Genomic DNA, 12934 nt, shown 5'->3' on the forward strand with positions numbered 1-12934 from the left:
AATCGAGCCCTCGCTCTTTGGACAGTGGATTACAAATCCAGCCCGCGAAACCACTCGGCTTGACATCACTCGTAGTTTTTAATGGTATTTTCCGCTGGCTTCTCAAAAAAAATAAGCCTTCAATTCTTTCATCAAAAGAACATGTTTATTCTATGGACTGAGGGGTATGCGCACATTTTTGAACTACTACTTTAGCGGTTTATGAGGTTTGCAGTACTGAGTGGAGCCAATCTTGTACATGGGGTATTAACTTTGGGTAGATCCAATTTTATTAGAATTATTTCAAGCTGAAGACAGAAATTTCTCTGTAGATGGTGGAATTGCACGCCTTTCTCTTAACGAGGTTATCTAAAAACAAAGGAAATGCGATACGTTAGTATTTAAAAGTTCAAGGCTCTACTTTCTGGAACACACAATTGTACAAACCAAATGTTTATATGGTTCTTTTTTCAGCATGGTATAATAGATCCACCTTTCCACTAAAATGTACTCATGACACCTCTTTTTATGTGGGTAGTTGCATAATTTGCAGTCATCTCGCCCTTCGACACCTGTTTTAGGCAAAAGGGAGGATTGGATGTCTTTCGATCCATTCCATCATCGAAAAAGGGTTTTATCGCTCAGAATAAGTGAAAATGAATATGGGAAATACACTGTACTTTACCCAGTTTTTGTCTATAGTAATTACGATCGGTTTGAAGAGCTAACTGGCTCACTCCCGTTGAAGAAAGTATTGTAAGCTGTTAATGCGGAAAACCTTAAACTAATAATAATGATTAAAAAAAAGATTCAAGAAGAAATAATTCAATCTCGCGAATTTGCCGTTCATTTGCACATAATCGTTGTTTTTAGCGGGAAAATTCAACTTACTTTTTTTTCTGAAAGACTTACCACTGGAAATACAAAGCAAGGAATGTCACTGAATTATCGATAGCCTGGTCGTCAAAGACGACCTAACTTCAACCAATTTAAGAACACAACTATTACTATCAGCCTCTTCAATTCCACTTTTATAAGAGCTACGTCAGTTTGGTGTAAATATAATTTAAAAACACATAAAATGCAAGTAAAGTAAAAAATAATTTATAGATAAGAAATGTTAATGTTAGGAATATAAAAAAGCCAACAAAACGAGAACAATAGAAATAAAGCTAATATATGAATTAACAGTTGCGCTTCTTGACCACCAGATAAAAAAATTACAGCTTCTTATTTCGGTAAGACCATTATCTTCTCTACCTTTTCACCCTGAAATAAGAAACAATATTTAATTATTATGGTACATCTAGTGAGTACAGTGAGTGTGAGGACATCTGTACTCACAGACATAATTTCCGAACTTTTCAACTACGTTGAACAAAAAGACAATTTCAACATTTATACAGGATGTGTCCGGGAAAATGATGGGCGAGGGAGGGGTTAGTTGATCTCCAGTCACTTTTGAATAGTTGACAAGAGCTAACAGCTCATATGGCACTTGTGACGAGGTCGGAAGAGCCAAGAGCTCATATGGCATGAGCTCTGGCAAAATTCTAAGAATCAATAAATTTTTTAGACACGTGAATTTAAACAAGGTGAATTTTTTAAACACGGTGGTTGTGAAGTCAGACATAAATTACTGAAGATTGTGAATGCGGTTCTTGAAAAGGGGGGAAGTAGATAGTGTTTTAGGGATCATCACAATTGAATCAAACCCCTTTATAAGAAATGATGTGAGTGAGCGTGGTCATTACGGAGGCATTTATGATTCTTGACCACCACATAAAAAAAATTACAGCTTCTTATTTCGATAAGACCATTATCTTCTCTACTTTTTTACCCTGAAATAAGAAATAATATTTAATTTTAGTTGACATTTAAAATACTCTAGTGAAACTATTATTTAGTAGTTTCTTTTCTGACAAGTAATGAGCCGCGCTTAGGAGACGTGCGAATGATAAATGTTTTTTTTTAAGAAGAGGCAGGATATTTAAAAAAAATTATATGAATTTCTAAAACATGGACATTCTAAGATAATTTGCTAGGCCAAGGCATCAAGTAGCTAGTAAGTAATTCTACCAGTCTCATACTGAAAAAATTCCGGTATACAGAAAAATTTAACTCAAATTTCAAATTCAGCTCCTCCTCCCCGAAAAAAACTCAAAATGAGCGTTAACACAGAAAGCATCACTAGTTCTAAAGTTTGTGTAAAATACGCCCAAAGTGAATAATATAGCCCAAGTGCATTAAAATTGGAAGTTGTCACGAAATATATATCAGAAAAAGATTTTTAAACTTAAAGTTTAATCAGAAAAAAGATTGTATCTATACATAAAACGCTATTATTCCACACTAAAATACTACAAAAACGTTACTGTATAATAAGTTTTTATGCAATGTTTGAGAAAAACGAAACAATATATCAGAAAAAAAAGACAAAAGGCAGAATTTCACAGATAAGTAAACGTCATCAAGACATTATAAGATCATCTACATACATGTCTAGCTACAATTTCAAAAAGCTACAACACAAAAAAGCAATACAGACTTTTAGCTGAGCAATTTTTGGTAACCGATAAATTGATGCTTGCGCTAGTCTGTCTTCAGTTTCTTCAAAAAATGTTTCCATGAATGAAAAGAGCCCATGTGTGGGGTGTACAATGGGTGGCGTTCATTTCCATGTGCCCAGAGGCACTCAAAAATAGAATAGTTTAAAAAGTGATGTCGGAAACATTGATGATCCACATTCATTTGAACAACTATTAAGGAATTGTTTATGCGGAACATGTATTTTTTTATTATATATTTCTATGTGGCATTATGATGATATACAATTTTAGGAGACAATGAATGATGATTTTTTTTAAATGTTTAATATTCAAGATTCATTTGATAAAAATTGCCATTGTAGTTACGGCTGGGATGTTAATGTCTATTCCTAGCTGGTGGATAACCAGGTACCAAATTAACTTCTGTTGGTAAAATCGGAGATGCGGTCTCCCGGGGTGCGTTTCCCGGTCCCAAAGTCTATTTCCGCAACTATTTTATGTTACCTTTAACAACATAATAAACAATAAGTATGATTTATTATCACACAGTAAAAAAGAAACAACTAAAATAATCAAAACGATTCGTCCTGCAGTACACTGGTTCAAGCTTGTTCTTGTGGTATGTGACTGGAGCGGGGGGGAGTAGGAAACGTTTATAATCAATTTATTGATTATTATGGTGGTATTGGTGGTGTTGGTGGTATAGTTCTTTTTTCTCAGTAGTATGTTTTTTTACCTCCCCCACGGATAAGCTTAGCTTTTTCAAAAAGGTGGTACAAAATTGTTACATTAATTATGTGTTTTATTAATAAAACCCTTCTTATTAAAAAATTGTAACAATCAGGTTCGTATCCAGGATTTTCTTCGGGGGGGGGGGGTAAAAAAAACACATCAAGAATTTGTTTATATTCATTTTTCTAACGTTTTTACGATTCGGACAAACATTTCAGGGGAGGGGTTGAAACCCCCTGATCCCCCCCATGGATACGCCCTTGGTAACAATGTTGCCTGTTAAAAGCTATGGCATTCAGAATATTTCATTTTACGCCGGAAAATAGTAATTATGTATCCCTTTTAGAACTAAGGTTGTTTAATAAACATTATGTGAAAGCATGAACTGATTGCTTGAATAAATTGAACTTTGAGTAAATAGAGAAGGACTGTCTTCAAATATACATGACCGTCGTAACGAATACATTACAAGATACGCCTATTCCCCAAGATCTTTCTTTAACATTGCAGCAAAGAGTATGGGTAAAATATAAGAGTGAAAATTTTCGCAACTGCCGGAAAAAAACACCACCGCTATCAAGCATTTGGCGTTTCGGTAGCAATCGGTATAATTATTATACCTGATAAAATTAGTGTAGTAGTAAACATTTGATCCCAATTTATATACAAAAAAAATAAGTCACACAATTTGAAAAAATGTCCAGTGGTAGATGGCGTTGAAGATTTTTTTACTACCACCAGCTGCCATTAAGTTACCCATACTCTTGAAATTTCAGCAATGTTAGATACCTGCATTACATACCTTTTGTCGGTGATTTGAATGTCTGACCATCCACTTGCTTACACATGGGAATCTAGTTAGAAACACATGTGAACGCCATTTTTAAGCAGAGATGACAAATAAAGTAACAAAAAAAACTTCCTGAGAATGAAATACTAAGCACAGAATTCCAAACTCTGGAACTGGATCCTTGGCTCGAAGTTGCTACAACTAATCACCAAATTTTGCGGGGAAATGTAAGCTGTCTGGACGGTTCTAGACTCCTCCAACCCGGAAAATTCCCCCAGTGGACATTTCCCACCCGGAAAGCTAAATTTCACCTATATTTCAAAATTTTAGGGTATGATAACCTATAGTATTTATTTCTATGTTTCTACTTCATTCAAATCTTTTTTTTCGTGTTTTTGATGTATTTGGCTGGTAATCAAGCACCAAAAGTTCCGCAGAAAATAGGTGCTGCCTGGACATATAAATCCAACTTGACAGAAAGGGAGCAGGGGCTAATCATTTTCAATGTTATATTCATATTATTTTTAATGTAAAATAAAAAATAAATAAAAAATCCCACCATTGACAATTGTCGAATGCGAAATGCTCGGGGGAGTTTTTTTTTTCAACTCCACATGGAAAAATCACACAATTATCACAGTCATACAACTAAAATCATATTACTGCCTGCGGTTGCTTTAAACGCACAGACAAAAATTTCGGGTATCACCTATTTATCCAATTATTTATTTATTTATTTTTCCTTTTTTTAGCTTCCAAATAGGCCAAAATTACGGTCTGGGTTTACTTTAAACATAACCAAATAAATTCTTGGGCACCATTATGGCCAGGTTATCCATTTTTTTATTTGAATCATTGACTGAATAGTATTTGGCTAGACATACGAGTACCTCATTTCCTTCTTTATTCATGCTAGTTTGGCTAAAACCGTAGTTTGGCTAGAAATACATGAGAACCCACTTAAGATGATTACAAAAAAAATAACAAAATAAAAGAGTACCTCATTTCCTTCGTTATTCATTCCCAGGTCACTAAGTGGTTCCTCTATGTGTCCTTCTCCTAAAAATAAAATTTTGTCTAATTGTATTTAAGCATGATCACACAAAAAATAGTCGAGTAAGCAATAAAAAACAAATTCGAATTGATTTAAATAGGAAAAAATTAAATAATTGCTAAAAAAGGAAAACGAAAGGAAAATGGGTAAAGGATAATCACATGACGTTTTGCAACTGGGTGCATACTTCAACAGCATTCTCTTTTCTATAAAAACGATATAAACTTCCTTTGTATATTTAACAAGAATTTTCAAAAGAAAGTTGGAGAGATTCCAGAATTTCCAAGATTTGGTGCCTGCTAATCTGCTAAGACATTTCTACCTTGAAAAAGGGGTAGGGGAGAGTATGATTTTAGGACAAAATACCTAAGTTGCTGCACATCATAGCGTTTAAAAATTCCTCGGGGGGGGGGGGGGTCAGCCCTCAAACCCAGGTAAACACTTGTGGCTATAACTAGATGATGTATATACATACACACGAGATGCTCTTAAAAAGTTTAGTCTGAACAAAGGTAGATAGTTTAAAGTAAAGAAAAACAGAGGTACGAAAATAAGAAAGGAGTAGAACAAGTAGTCAAACTTATGAAAATTCTCAGTTAGAGTATAAATTATCAGAACCAATGTTAGCCATATTTAGGAAATTAGGAAATATAAAAATCTAATTTTTCTGCTACTTAGTAAAAAATTCAGTTTGCTGATTGAACCTGGAAGTTGAAAGAAAAGATGGAGAGATAAAGCCATTCGGTGAAATACTAAATGAAATATGCAAGAATTTTTATTCTCTTAATTTTTCGGCTGGGATTCCAAAAACAAAACATGCTGAACACTTCATAAAAATAAAAAAAGAAGAAATCAATAAAAAATGATAAAAAATGAAATTACAAGATGTAAGGTAATAATAGCAGCCTGGAAGTAAAGTGTCCCCCAATTAAAATATTCTTCAAATGTAAATTCATTAGAATTCTATAATTATTTTTCCTCACCGGATTGATCAAAGAATGTAAACTTTTTTCGTGCTTATACATCCTGAAGGAGATTGTAACAAGGGATTCGCTTCAAGAAGCGGGAGAGGACCGGACCGAATTACTTTGAACAGCCCTCGACAGATTTGGACTAAAGGACTGAATTCAAGAAGAGGGAGAGGATCGAATCACGGGTTATGGTCCGAAATTTGGATTGCAGCCCAAGCTCAAAGGATTTGGATGTAAGGATTGAATTGAAGAAGAGGGACAGGATCAAATTGCGAATTACGGTCCGTAATCTTAAGTACGAAGGATTGACTTCAAGAGGAGGAAGATGATCAATTACGATATAGGGTCCGTGTTAAGATCCGTAACTCGAATTATGGCCCAAGCTAAAAAAATTTGGACTGAAGGACTGAATTCAATAAGAGGGAGAGGATCGGATCGAATTACTTTGAATAGAGCTTAAAAGCTTTGAACCAAAGGATTAAATTGCACATATTGCGTTTCAGAAAGAGGGACTCAATTATGCCCATTAACAAGCTGCATCCACAACAGCTGTAGTTGAAATGAAGAATAATATCAGAGAGAACAGATGAGGGAGAGGGGGGGGATCTCGGGTTTCTTTTGTGTCTTTCCAAGTGTCTCGGAAGCCTTAGGTATCTGAAAGAGGTCTTAATAATTCTTTTTTCAAAAACCACATTGCTTAAGTATCTACAAAAAAATTGTTCCGACCAAGCCTTTAACAGGGTTCCCACGTGTCCTGAAATAACTGAAAAAGGAAAGACCAATTTTTCAGTCATGGAAAACACCTGGAAAATGGGAAAAAAAATAAAAGGTCCTGGAAATATTTCAGTTGTACTGGAAAATAGCCTTCCCTTCCTGTGGGTGAACATCAACGGGCTTGAAATTTAATACATGAACGTCTGTTTATTTCAACATCTTTGTCATCATGGTGACAGCGACTGAGCATGGAATAGCAGTATTTGAAAACTCCTTCAGGTTCTTAACAATGCAGAATGGTGCACTGCCATTGAATTAAAATGGAACAGTTCTGGGCATCGACTCATGGCTAATTATAGAAAAAGCCACGACAGATAGTCCAATTGAATGAGAAGCAAACCTGGCATTAATTCTCCCCTTATTAGGATTGTAAAAAGAGGAGTAGAGTGCGATACAATCCTTACTGTGTATAAAACATTCTCTGAGCATACAACTACATACCTCTGGAAGAATGCCAAGATTTATAGGGTAGACTTTTTGATGCGTACCCCCTCCCCTTCAAAGATGATGATACTTTGTATATCTTCCACATCGTATTTTTCGCATTTTCGCAATGATGTATCGGCCACCCCCCCCCCCCTATGCTGGTAGAGTGCGATACAATCCTTGCTGTATATAAAACATTCTCTGAGCATACAACTACATACTTCTGGAAGAATGCCATGATTTATAGGGTAGACTTTTTGATGCGTACCCCCTCCCCTTCAAAGATGATGATACTTTGTATATCTTCCACATCGTATTTTTCGCATTTTCGCAATGATGTATCGACCCCCCCCCCCCTATGCTGGTAGAGTGCAATACAATCCTTGCTGTGTATAAAACATTCTCTGAGCATACAACTACACACCTCTGGAAGAATTCCAGGATTTTCCATACAAGTACAGGCTCGACAAATTTTTTTGGGAGATTTCTCAGTGGCAGAGCAGAGTATGCATTACTATGGAATGTCTCCTAACTCTGTCTCATGGAAATCCAGAAGTGGAGCAATGGTACTCCATGAACAACGACATGCTATTGAAATACTTAAAGGAAAGGAGTCTGATAGCACTGCGCCTAGTCCAGAATACAATTTCTAAGCGTACAGTTGGTGCAACCCAGCCATAACACTTAATCCAACAATGCTAATGAACAAGAATGAAGAACATGTAATAACTTGAAGATGAAAATAAAACAAACTGCAAACAAGAAGAAAAGAGAGGAGCTTCACCTAGAGATAGAAAATGTCAAAGCAAAACAGAAGAATAATGAATACCCGCAAAATGTTGTAGGAAGAGGCAGACGAAATTGCAATGAAAGCAGAAAAAAAAGGACTTGACTTTACTGTTCGAGTCCAATGCTTTCCATAAAAGTGTAGCCGAGAAAAAGGAAGTACTACAAGCTCTAGCAAAAACACTAGAAGACCTGCAATCAAGAAGCTACAGTAACTGAGATTTATATCAGAGGAACATTTAAACTTAAATGGCATCACTTTGTTTTATATTGAGCTTTTTGAGCTCAATATATTGAGCTTTCCATAAAAGTGTAGCCGAGAAAAGGGAAGTACTACAAGCTCTACCAAAAACACTAGAAGACCTACAATCAAGAAGCTACAGTAACTGAGATTTATATCAGAGGAACATTTAAACTTAAATGGCATCACTTTGTTTTATATTGAGCCTTTTGAGCTCAATATATTGAGCTTTCCATAAAAGTGTAGCCGAGAAAAAGGAAGTACTACAAGCTCTACCAAAAACACTAGAAGACCTGCAATCAAGAAGCTACAATAACTGAGATTTATATCAGAGGAACATTTAAACTTAAATGGCATCACTTTGTTTTATATTGAGCCTTTTGAGCTCAATATATTGAGCTTTCCATAAACGTGTAGCCGAGAAAAGGGAAGTACTACAAGCTCTAGCAAAAACACTAGAAGACCTACAATCAAGAAGCTACAGTAACTGAGATTTATATCAGAGGAACATTTAAACTTAAATGGCATCACTTTGTTTTATATTGAGCCTTTTGAGCTCAATATATTGAGCTTTCCATAAACGTGTAGCCGAGAAAAAGGAAGTACTACAAGCTCTACCAAAAACACTAGAAGACCTGCAATCAAGAAGCTACAATAACTGAGATTTATATCAGAGGAACATTTAAACTTAAATGGCATCACTTTGTTTTATATTGAGCCTTTTGAGCTCAATATATTGAGCTTTCCATAAACGTGTAGCCGAGAAAAGGGAAGTACTACAAGCTCTAGCAAAAACACTAGAAGACCTACAATCAAGAAGCTACAGTAACTGAGATTTATATCAGAGGAACATTTAAACTTAAATGGCATCACTTTGTTTTATATTGAGCCTTTTGAGCTCAATATATTGAGCTTTCCATAAACGTGTAGCCGAGAAAAAGGAAGTACTACAAGCTCTACCAAAAACACTAGAAGACCTGCAATCAAGAAGCTACAATAACTGAGATTTATATCAGAGGAACATTTAAACTTAAATGGCATCACTTTGTTTTATATTGAGCCTTTTGAGCTCAATATATTGAGCTTTCCATAAACGTGTAGCCGAGAAAAGGGAAGTACTACAAGCTCTAGCAAAAACACTAGAAGACCTACAATCAAGAAGCTACAGTAACTGAGATTTATATCAGAGGAACATTTAAACTTAAATGGCATCACTTTGTTTTATATTGAGCCTTTTGAGCTCAATATATTGAGCTTTCCATAAACGTGTAGCTGAGAAAAGGGAAGTACTACAAGCTCTACCAAAAACACTAGAAGACCTGCAATCAAGAAGCTACAATAACTGAGATTTATATCAGAGGAACATTTAAACTTAAATGGCATCACTTTGTTTTATATTGAGCCTTTTGAGCTCAATATATTGAGCTTTCCATAAACGTGTAGCCGAGAAAAAGGAAGTACTACAAGCTCTACCAAAAACACTAGAAGACCTGCAATCAAGAAGCTACAATAACTGAGATTTATATCAGAGGAACATTTAAACTTAAATGGCATCACTTTGTTTTATATTGAGCCTTTTGAGCTCAATATATTGAGCTTTCCATAAACGTGTAGCCGAGAAAAGGGAAGTACTACAAGCTCTAGCAAAAACACTAGAAGACCTACAATCAAGAAGCTACAGTAACTGAGATTTATATCAGAGGAACATTTAAACTTAAATGGCATCACTTTGTTTTATATTGAGCCTTTTGAGCTCAATATATTGAGCTTTCCATAAACGTGTAGCCGAGAAAAAGGAAGTACTACAAGCTCTACCAAAAACACTAGAAGACCTGCAATCAAGAAGCTACAGTGACTGAGATTTATATCAGAGGAACATTTAAACTTAAATGGCATCACTTTGTCTTATATTGAGCTTTTTGAGCTCAATATATTGAGCTTTCCATAAAAGTGTAGCCGAGAAAAGGGAAGTACTACAAGCTCTACCAAAAACACTAGAAGACCTACAATCAAGAAGCTACAGTAACTGAGATTTATATCAGAGGAACATTTAAACTTAAATGGCATCACTTTGTTTTATATTGAGCCTTTTGAGCTCAATATATTGAGCTTTCCATAAACGTGTAGCCGAGAAAAAGGAAGTACTACAAGCTCTACCAAAAACACTAGAAGACCTGCAATCAAGAAGCTACAATAACTGAGATTTATATCAGAGGAACATTTAAACTTAAATGGCATCACTTTGTTTTATATTGAGCCTTTTGAGCTCAATATATTGAGCTTTCCATAAACGTGTAGCCGAGAAAAGGGAAGTACTACAAGCTCTAGCAAAAACACTAGAAGACCTACAATCAAGAAGCTACAGTAACTGAGATTTATATCAGAGGAACATTTAAACTTAAATGGCATCACTTTGTTTTATATTGAGCCTTTTGAGCTCAATATATTGAGCTTTCCATAAACGTGTAGCCGAGAAAAAGGAAGTACTACAAGCTCTACCAAAAACACTAGAAGACCTGCAATCAAGAAGCTACAATAACTGAGATTTATATCAGAGGAACATTTAAACTTAAATGGCATCACTTTGTTTTATATTGAGCCTTTTGAGCTCAATATATTGAGCTTTCCATAAACGTGTAGCCGAGAAAAGGGAAGTACTACAAGCTCTAGCAAAAACACTAGAAGACCTACAATCAAGAAGCTACAGTAACTGAGATTTATATCAGAGGAACATTTAAACTTAAATGGCATCACTTTGTTTTATATTGAGCCTTTTGAGCTCAATATATTGAGCTTTCCATAAACGTGTAGCCGAGAAAAAGGAAGTACTACAAGCTCTACCAAAAACACTAGAAGACCTGCAATCAAGAAGCTACAATAACTGAGATTTATATCAGAGGAACATTTAAACTTAAATGGCATCACTTTGTTTTATATTGAGCCTTTTGAGCTCAATATATTGAGCTTTCCATAAACGTGTAGCCGAGAAAAGGGAAGTACTACAAGCTCTAGCAAAAACACTAGAAGACCTACAATCAAGAAGCTACAGTAACTGAGATTTATATCAGAGGAACATTTAAACTTAAATGGCATCACTTTGTTTTATATTGAGCCTTTTGAGCTCAATATATTGAGCTTTCCATAAACGTGTAGCTGAGAAAAGGGAAGTACTACAAGCTCTACCAAAAACACTAGAAGACCTGCAATCAAGAAGCTACAATAACTGAGATTTATATCAGAGGAACATTTAAACTTAAATGGCATCACTTTGTTTTATATTGAGCCTTTTGAGCTCAATATATTGAGCTTTCCATAAACGTGTAGCCGAGAAAAAGGAAGTACTACAAGCTCTACCAAAAACACTAGAAGGCCTGCAATCAAGAAACTACAATAACTGAGATTTATATCAGAGGAACATTTAAACTTAAATGGCATCGCTTTGTTTTATATTGAGCTTTTGAGCTCAATATATTGAGCTTTCCATAAAAGTGTAGCCGAGAAAAGGGAAGTACTACAAGCTCTAGCAAAAACACTAGAAGACCTGCAATCAAGAAGCTACAGTAACTGAGATTTATATCAGAGGAACATTTAAACTTAAATGGCATCACTTTGTTTTATATTGAGCTTTTTGAGCTCAATATATTGAGCTTTCCATAAAAGTGTAGCCGAGAAAAGGGAAGTACTACAAGCTCTAGCCAAAAACACTAGAAGACCTGCAATCAAGAAGCTACAATAACTGAGATTTATATCAGAGGAACATTTAAACTTAAATGGCATCACTTTGTTTATATTGAGCTTTTTGAGCTCAATATATTGAGCTTTCCATAAAAGTGTAGCCGAGAAAAGGAAGTACTACAAGCTCTAGCAAAAACACTAGAAGGCCTGCAATCAAGAAACTACAGTAACTGAGATTTATATCAGAGGAACATTTAAACTTAAATGGCATCGCTTTGTTTTATATTGAGCTTTTTGAGCTCAATATATTGAGCTTTCCATAAAAGTGTAGCCGAGAAAAGGGAAGTACTACAAGCTCTAGCAAAAACACTAGAAGACCTGCAATCAAGAAGCTACAGTAACTGAGATTTATATCAGAGGAACATTTAAACTTAAATGGCATCACTTTGTTTTATATTGAGCTTTTTGAGCTCAATATATTGAGCTTTCCATAAAAGTGTAGCCGAGAAAAGAGAAGCACTACAAGCTCTAGCAAAAACACTAGAAGGCCTGCAATCAAGAAACTACAGCAACTGAGATTTATATCAGAGGAACATTTAAACTTAAATGGCATCACTTTGTTTTATATTGAGCTTTTTGAGCTCAATATATTGAGCTTTCCATAAAAGTGTAGCGGAGAAAAGGGAAGTACTACAAGCTCTAGCAAAAACACTAGAAGACCTGCAATCAAGAAGCTACAGTAACTGAGATTTATATCAGAGGAACATTTAAACTTAAATGGCATCACTTTGTTTTATATTGAGCTTTTTGAGCTCAATATATTGAGCTTTCCATAAAAGTGTAGCCGAGAAAAGGGAAGTACTACAAGCTCTAGCAAAAACACTAGAAGACCTGCAATCAAGAAGCTACAGTAACTGAGATTTATATCAGAGGAACATTTAAACTTAAATGGCATCA

General features: G+C 35.2%; 1 protein-coding gene across 2 annotated transcripts in view; it reads right to left on the reverse strand.

The window, feature by feature from the left end:
• Positions 1–1067: 1067 nt before the first annotated feature.
• Positions 1068–12934, reverse strand: part of LOC136025109 (uncharacterized) — a 74449-nt gene continuing 62582 nt past the window's right edge. For both annotated transcript variants that reach the window (XM_065700854.1, XM_065700847.1), the window contains 2 exons: positions 5051–5109; positions 1068–1248 (listed from right to left, as the gene is read on the reverse strand). In XM_065700854.1, coding sequence (XP_065556926.1) covers positions 5095–5109 — 15 coding nt within the window. In that variant the 3' untranslated portion in view covers positions 1068–1248; positions 5051–5094. The remainder of the gene's footprint in view (positions 1249–5050; positions 5110–12934) is intronic.

Source organism: Artemia franciscana, chromosome 1 (genome assembly GCF_032884065.1).
Source record: "Artemia franciscana chromosome 1, ASM3288406v1, whole genome shotgun sequence".
NCBI classification, from domain to species: Eukaryota; Metazoa; Arthropoda; class Branchiopoda; order Anostraca; family Artemiidae; genus Artemia; species Artemia franciscana.